This window comes from Mandrillus leucophaeus, unplaced genomic scaffold, assembly GCF_000951045.1.
Source record: "Mandrillus leucophaeus isolate KB7577 unplaced genomic scaffold, Mleu.le_1.0 Scaffold234, whole genome shotgun sequence".
NCBI lineage: Eukaryota > Metazoa > Chordata > Mammalia > Primates > Cercopithecidae > Mandrillus > Mandrillus leucophaeus.
In genome coordinates, this window is record NW_012102410.1 from 1,397,959 (window position 1) to 1,405,868 (window position 7,910).

Sequence of the window (7,910 nt, forward strand, 5' to 3'; positions counted from 1 at the left end):
AAAGAAAAAAGAAAAGAAGAGAAAAGAAAAAAGAAAAGAAAAGAAGCCTGAGACTGGGACTCAGTAATTTATAAAGAAAAGAGGTTTAATTGGCTCCCAGTTCTGCAGACAGTACAGGAACCATGATGCTGGCATCTGCTCAACTTCTGAGGAGGCCTCAAGAAACTTTCAATCATGGTGGAAGGCAAAATGGGAGCAAGGTGTTAAGACGGGGGGATGGTGCCATACACTTTTTAAACCACCAGATCCCATGAGAACCCACTCATTATACAGTACCCAGGAGGGATGTTGCTAACCCGTTAGAAACTGCCTCCATGATCCAATCACGTCCCACCCGGCCACTCCTCCAACATTGGGGATTGCATTTCCACAAGAGCTTTGGGTGGGGACACAGATCCAAACCATATCAGTCCCGGTGTCTACTGTTCCCTTCTTTCTGTCCATGTGTGCTCTGTGTCTTACTCTCACTTATGGGGGAGAATATGAGGTAGCTGGTTTTGTGTTCCTGTGTGAATTCAATTAGCATAATCACCTCCAGCTCCATTCATGTTGCTGCAGAGAACATGATCTCATTCTTTTTTATGGCTGTGTAGTATTCCATGGTGTGTATGTATCACATTTTCTTTATCTGGCAACCCTGCACTTCCTCATCTGTACATGGAGATAATAACAGAACCACTCCAGGAGGTGGAGGGACATTTTAATGACACAAATGTTAAGTACCTGGCCCCTGTTGCTAGCATCTCCATCTTTGTTATTAGAGTTTTTCGGCTGGGTGTGGTGGCTCACACCTGTAATCCCAGCACTGTGGGAGGCTGAGGCAAGAGGATTGCTTGAGGATAGGCATTAGAAACCGGCCTGAGTAACATAGCGAGACTCTGTCTCCACAAAAAGATACAAAAATTAGCCAGCTGTGGTGGTGCATGCCTGTAATCCCAGCTACTTGGGAGGCTGAGACAGGAGGATCATCACTTGGGCCCAGGAGTTTGAGGTTGTGGTGAACTGTGATGGTGCCACTATACTCCAGCCTAGGTGACAGAGCAAGACCCTGTCTCTAAAACATAAAAATCAAAAGAATTTTACGTCTATCAAAAGTCACGCTGGGATCGAGACTAGCTATATAATTTGCAAGACCCAGTGAAAACTGAAAATGCAGAGCTCCTCGCTTTAAAATTATTAAGAATTTGGCCGGGCGCGGTGGCTCACGCCTGTCATCCCAGCACTTTCGGAGGCTGAGGCGGGAGGATCGCCTGAGGTCAGGAGTTTGAGACCAGCCTGGCCAACAAAGTGAAACCCCATCTCTACTAAATGTACAAAAATTAGCCGGGCGTGGTGGTGCACACCTGTAATCCCAGCTACTCGGGAAGCTGAGGCAGGAGAATCGCTTGAACCTGGAAGGAGGAGGTTCCAGTGAGCCAAGATCGTGCCACTGAACTCTAGCCTGGGTGTCAGAGCAAGACTCCGTCACAAAAATAAGTAACTAAATAAAGATTAAAATAAAATGAATAAGCATTTCAGAGGGGCAGCAGCAGAGCATTAAACTGACAGTATGGCGTCCTGCATCCACTGCCTGAGATGTAGGAGGGGTGGAAATGAGCAGTGATTTGGGAGTGGGGGTGGGGAACAGTGTGCTAACAGAATACTGACCTCTGAGCCCACTGCCTGGTCCTACTGAACTTACTGCTCAGTAGGTTCAGTGGGAACCTACTGAACAAAATCAGGGTATGGAAGAGTAGCAGAGAAGTTCATAGACAAGGGAGGAAGGAAACAGGGTGGCCCACCCATTCCAGGAGTGGATGTGATTTTTGGTGTTAACTTTCTTGGGAACACATTGATATGAAACATATATTTTCTTATTCTATTTCAGTAGATGTCCCGTCAAATATTGCAAAAATTATCATCGGCCCCCTCATCTTTGTCTTTCTCTTCAGTATTGTGATTGGAAGTATTTATCTATTCCTGAGAAAGAGGTGAGTTCAGTGAGTTCAATGGTGTGCTGGGAACCATTGGTTCTCTGGGGGAAATTATGCCTCGATATAGGTATAGGTATATGTAAGTTTATTATGAATTTTACTGATATAGGATGTGTAATGTGCAATTTACAGATAATTGTCATAATACGATATATACAACTCTTTATTGTAAATTCCCTCTAGCCAGTTGATTCTCACAGAATGTTTTTGTTGATTTTTTATTTTTTTGCCCAAACCTTTATATCTGAAGCCAACCTATTATTGCAATTAATTAAACAAGTATAGCTCCAATGTGAATGTTGATTAATTTTTCAAAATTTACATTAAAGAGTAGGACATGGCTGGGCACAGTGGCTCACGCCTGTAATCCTAGCATTTTGGGAGGCCAAGGCGGGTGAAACACGTGAGGTCAGGAGTTTGAGACCAGCCTGGCCAACATGGTGAAACCTCATCTTTACTAAAAATACTAAGAAATTAACCGGGCATGGTGGTAGGCGCCTGTAATCCCAGCTACTCAGGAGGCTGAGACAGGAGAATTACTTGAACCTTGGAGGTGGACGTTGCAGCTAGCCAAGATCCCGCCGTTGCACTCCAGCCTGGGCAACAGAGTGAGACTCCATCTCAGGAAAAAAAAAAAAAAGAGTAGGACAAAACTGAAATAAGACATAGATGTTCATCAGTGATATGAGTGATGTCTTTGCTGAGTCAGATAATAATTTTTAAATACCAGAAGAACATTTTCGTAATGTTTTGTGCCATGCGCAATGTCACAGTTGCAGATATGACATGCTTTTAAGTTTAATCTACATGATTAAACATTTTTCTCGGCTAGGCGCGGTGGCTCACACCTGTAATCCCAGCACTTTGGGTGGCCGAGGTGGGCGGATCATGAGGTCAGAGTTCGAGACTAGCCTGACCAACATGGTGAAACCCCGTCTCTACTAAAAATACAAAAATTAGCAGGGTGTGGTGGTGCACACCTGTAATCCCAGCTCCTCAGGAGGCTGAGGCAGGAGAATCGCTTGAACCCGGGAGGCAGAGGTTGCAGTGAGCTGAGATCGCACCATTGCGCTCCACCCTGGGCAACAGAGCGAGACTCTGTCTCAAAAACAAAACAAAAAACATTTTTCTCATCACTTCCTCAAGCCTGGACAAACAACAGAACAACAATTCCAGTCCCAAGTTATAGCATTTGCCAGTTTCTGTAATGTAAATATTCCCAGCATGTCTAATTTCAGGCTGTAGGCATAATATTACTGAGCACAGTGTCAGAAAGAGACACATGATAGCTCCCCATTGAATTCACCCTATGGATACAATATGGTGTATAAATGATATAAGGTAAATAACCTCAACTGCGTTGATCATAGTAAAATGGAGTATGAGAGTTAGAAAGTGATGAGTTTTGAACATGTATTGTCTTTGCTTTTAGGGTAATTTATTTAACTGCAAGCCTCTATAATTTACATTTTTTGTTCTATTTGGAAGGCATTGTACAATTTAATCTTTAATGATGCTTGTATTTAATAACTGGCTCACTCGTTTCCTGAAAATTTAATAATTGTTTCTCATCAGTCGGGATGAGCTTGCTGTAGAACAGTACTGAGTGAGTGGCTTTTAAGTGTTACATAGACGGCCATAAATTATAATAAAAGCCAGCCAGAGCCCTGCATGGTCGTGCACATCTGTAATCCCAGCCACTCAGGAGGATGAGGCAGGAGGATCACTTGAGACCAAGAGTTCAAGACCAGCCTGGGCAACATAGTGAGACCCAGTCTCTACGAAATTTTAAAAATTAGCAGCCAGGTGTGGTGGTGAGCACCTGTATTCCCAGCTATTCAAAAAGCTGAGGTGAGAGGATCTCTGGAGCCCAGAAGGTCGAGACTGCAGTGATCTATGATTAAACCACTGCCCTCCAGCCACAACACAGCAAGACTCCAACTCTGAAATGTGAAAAAAAAAAAAAAAAAAAATACCTGGGGAGGGATCAGTGCTGCTGCCATGTTGATGTATTTAAGTACTTGTCTGATGGGCTTCCATTCAAAACATAAAGGTCCCCCATCCCTGCCCTAGACTGCATCTAGAATTATGGGGATTCTGCTGGTAAGGGCTGCCATTTGCCTTGAGGAGTCTTGTATGAAACCCCTTTCTGGAGACCTGCAGAGTCCCATGAGAACCTCAAGCTAATGTGCCTCATTTTTCTCCTCCAGGCAGCCAGATGGGCCACTGGGACCGCTTTACGCTTCTTCAAACCCTGAGTATCTCAGTGCCAGTGATGGTGAGTACCATCCCTTCCCTGTGTGTGACCAGTACCCTACTCAACAGCTTCCTTTGCCTTCACCATTGAGTAAGAGTGAAGGATGGGTTCCCCAGGGAGGCCAAGGAAAGCCCTCTTAGTGATTTGAGCTTGTGAAACTGCCCTTGCTGCAGAAACCTCATTACTGTGTGCATGTGGACACATGGTATTTGGCACCTGCCTGGATGGGCTCATCTAGCTGGTCTGGGACCCTTGGATGGGGTCGACAACTTGAGCTGGGCTCAGCTGGGCGGTTCTTCTTCTGGTCTTGCCTGGCTTCACCCATGTAGCTACATTTTGCTGGTGTGTCAGCTAGCACTTTGTAGTCTTAGATGATTTCACTCACATGTCTGGTGGTCGGCAGGCTGGGTGGTCCCAACGTGGGGGCCCTAAGCTGGGGGAGGCTGAGCCTCACTCTGTCCATGTGGCCTCTTAGGCTCCAGCAGGCTGGCCTAGGCTTCATTACATGGTACTCTGTTGGTTCCTAGTAGCAAGAGAGGGCAAGCTCCAGGGTAATAGTACATTCGGAGTTTCTGCTTGGGTCATTCCTGCTGATTCCCATTGACCAAAATAACTCACAAGGCCATGCCCAGAGCCAAGGCTTGGTGAGATAGACTCCAACTTTTCATGGAAAGAGCTGCCAAGTATCCTGGCTTTTTTTTAACCCCCAACCTATTACAACCTGTCTACCATCCCCTTGGCACTTTGCAGAAATAGTAGTCTCAGGTGGGAAGTAGCACCATTCTGTGGCAAGGATCTGAAATCAGACAAGAAGGATGGGGATGCAGGTTTGCCTCAGGACATATTGACCAGGATCTTGAATCAGTTGTGGCTCCTTCCTTGAGTCTCTGCCATGCCCTCTCCATGGGTGCAGATGCCTGTCCTGTTCTCAGCCATATGCCCGGTGCCTGGCATGGGTCCTGGATCATAGAACTCACTTCATGAGTGTTTTCGAGGGGGTTTGGGTGAGGGCATGGGTGGAAGGTGGCTGCAGACCCCCAAGGGATCCACCAAAGATGCTGTGTAGATAAGTGAGAAGTAGTGTTTCCATGCTCTGTGTACGTGCCGGACGAGTGGGAGGTGCCTCGAGAGAAGATCACCCTCCTTCGAGAGCTGGGGCAGGGCTCCTTCGGCATGGTGTATGAGGGCAACGCCAGGGACATCATCAAGGGTGAGGCAGAGACCCGCGTGGCAGTGAAGACGGTCAACGAGTCAGCCAGTCTCCGAGAGCGGATTGAGTTCCTCAATGAGGCCTCGGTCATGAAGGGCTTCACCTGCCATCATGTGGTGAGTCCAGCGGGGGTGGGACACGGGCTGGCTTTCCTGCCCGTTCCCTCTCTCTGCCTCCTCCTCCTGCACAGAGTGACAGAGGACATTGGGTGTAACCTCCTGCCCAACCCCTACTCTACTACCCATCCTAAAGGTGTGGGGAGGGATTGTTCCCTTCTCAAATCACATCCTCTCCCACTTCGCCTGGAACCAGACTCTATCACTGTCTTATCACTTTCTGGAATGCTTCATTGCTTTCCAGATTCTTTCATCACTTTCTAGAATCTTCCATCATTTTCTGGAATCTTCTACCACTTTCTAGACTCTTCCATCATTTTCCAGAATCTTCCGTTGCTTTTTGGACTCCTCCATTTCTTGCTTTTTCCTGGCTCCTTTGTAACCCAGGACCACACAGAGGTCCACCTCATACCACCTGCCATCATTCCTACTCTCCCTTGAAGGCAGCGCAAACTCTTCCTGCCTTTCTGCTCCTTTGTTTCTCTTTGAGTCCTATGTGCTTTCATCCTTGCCACACATATTTGTGGGGCATTTAAAACCCTGCTCTTGTCCCTGCGATACAGTGGATTCCTGCCCCTGTAGAGCTTCCAAAACAGGAGGTGGAGATAGACTCCAAAACCTTTATTTTTATTTTTATATATTTTTAAGACAGAGTCTCTCTCTGTCGCCCAGGGTGGAGTATAGTGGCACAATCTTGGCTCACTCAACCTCTGCCTCCCGGGTTCAAGCAGTTCTCCTGCCACGGCCTCCTGAGTAGCTGGGATAACAGGAGCCCACCACCACACCCGGCTAATTTTTGTATTTTTAGTAGAGATGGGATTTTGCCATGTTGGCCAGACTGGTCTCGAACTCCTGACTTCAGGTGATCCACCGGCCTCAGCCTCTCAAAGTGCTGGGATTACAGACATAAGCCACCGTCCCCGGCCGACTCCAAACCCTTTATACATTAGGAGAAAATGCTATGGAAACATGAAGAAAGGGAAGAAAGAAGGATTGGACAAGGGTGTATTTGAGCAAAGACTTAAAGGACATGAGGAGCTGGGCCCTGTGGATGTGGCAGGGAACAGAGAGCCAGGCAGAGAGAATGGTTAAAATACAAAGGCCTGGCTGGGCGTGGTGGCTGTAATCCCAGCACTTTGGGAGGCTGAGGCAGGCGGATCACCAGAGGTCGGGAGTTCAAGATCAACCTGAGCAACATGGAGAAATCCTGTCTCTACTAAAAATACAAAAATTAGCCCGGTGTGCTGGTGGGCGTCTGTAACCCCAGCTACTCGGTAGACTGAGGCAGGAGAATTGCTTGAACCTGGGAGGCGAAGGTTGCAGTGAGCTGAGATCACACCACTGCACTCCAGCCTGGGTAAGACAGCATGATTCCATCTCGAAAATTTAAAAAGAAAAAAAAAAAATACAAAGGCCTGTCTGCTGTCCAGACAGGTCTGTCTGCTCCCCTAGACCGGGGCTGAGCACACTGCATCCAGGCCACAGGGTGCTGTGTGTGACATAGACACCAGGCAGGGAGAACCTTGGCGAGTCGAATCACAGACCCTCCTCCAAGAACCCTGGTGGCTTGCTCTGCAGGTGCGTCTCCTGGGAGTGGTGTCCAAGGGCCAGCCCACGCTGGTGGTGATGGAGCTGATGGCTCACGGAGACCTGAAGAGCTACCTCCGTTCTCTGCGGCCAGAGGCTGAGGTGAGCTGCCTCGGGGGGACCCAGAGGGATACTCAGTGGGGCACCCACTCCCGGCCTCCTGGAATCCCGGTGCTGCTGAAACACCAACCCCGTGTTTCGGTTTTAGAATAATCCTGGCCGCCCTCCCCCTACCCTGCAAGAGATGATTCAGATGGCGGCGGAGATTGCTGACGGGATGGCCTACCTGAATGCCAAGAAGTTCGTGCATCGGGACCTGGCAGCAAGAAACTGCATGGTCGCCCACGATTTTACTGTCAAAATTGGAGGTTCGTCTGGCTTTCTGCTTTGAAAACGTAACGACCCAGGCCAGGTTTGATTTCAGAAGGAAGTTGTCTATAATGAGCCGCTAAGTCTTTTCTGATAGTATAAAAGGGGCAGGATACTTCTTTTTGTTTTTGTTTTTTGGTTTTTTGTTTTGTTTTGTTTTATTTGTTTTTGTTTGTTTGTTTTGAGACGGAGTCTTACTCTGTCGCCCAGGCTGGAGTGCAGTGGTGCAATCTTGGCTCACTGCAACCTCCGCCTCCCAGGTTCAAGTGATTCACCTGCCTCAGCCTCCCGAGTAGCTGGGACTACGGGTGTGTACCACCACACTTGGCTAATTTTTGTATTTTTAGTGGAGATGGGGTTTCACCACGTTGGCCAGGATAGTCTTGATTTCCTGACCT

At 47.6% G+C, this 7,910-nt stretch overlaps 1 protein-coding gene across 1 annotated transcript in view; it reads left to right on the forward strand.

The window, feature by feature from the left end:
- INSR (insulin receptor) overlaps positions 1-7,910 on the forward strand; it is a 218,702-nt gene that overhangs the window by 204,990 nt on the left and 5,802 nt on the right. Inside the window, exons 14-18 of the mRNA XM_011982063.1 lie at positions 1,868-1,970; positions 4,184-4,251; positions 5,312-5,556; positions 7,135-7,245; positions 7,352-7,511. Coding sequence (XP_011837453.1) covers positions 1,868-1,970; positions 4,184-4,251; positions 5,312-5,556; positions 7,135-7,245; positions 7,352-7,511 — 687 coding nt within the window. The remainder of the gene's footprint in view (positions 1-1,867; positions 1,971-4,183; positions 4,252-5,311; positions 5,557-7,134; positions 7,246-7,351; positions 7,512-7,910) is intronic.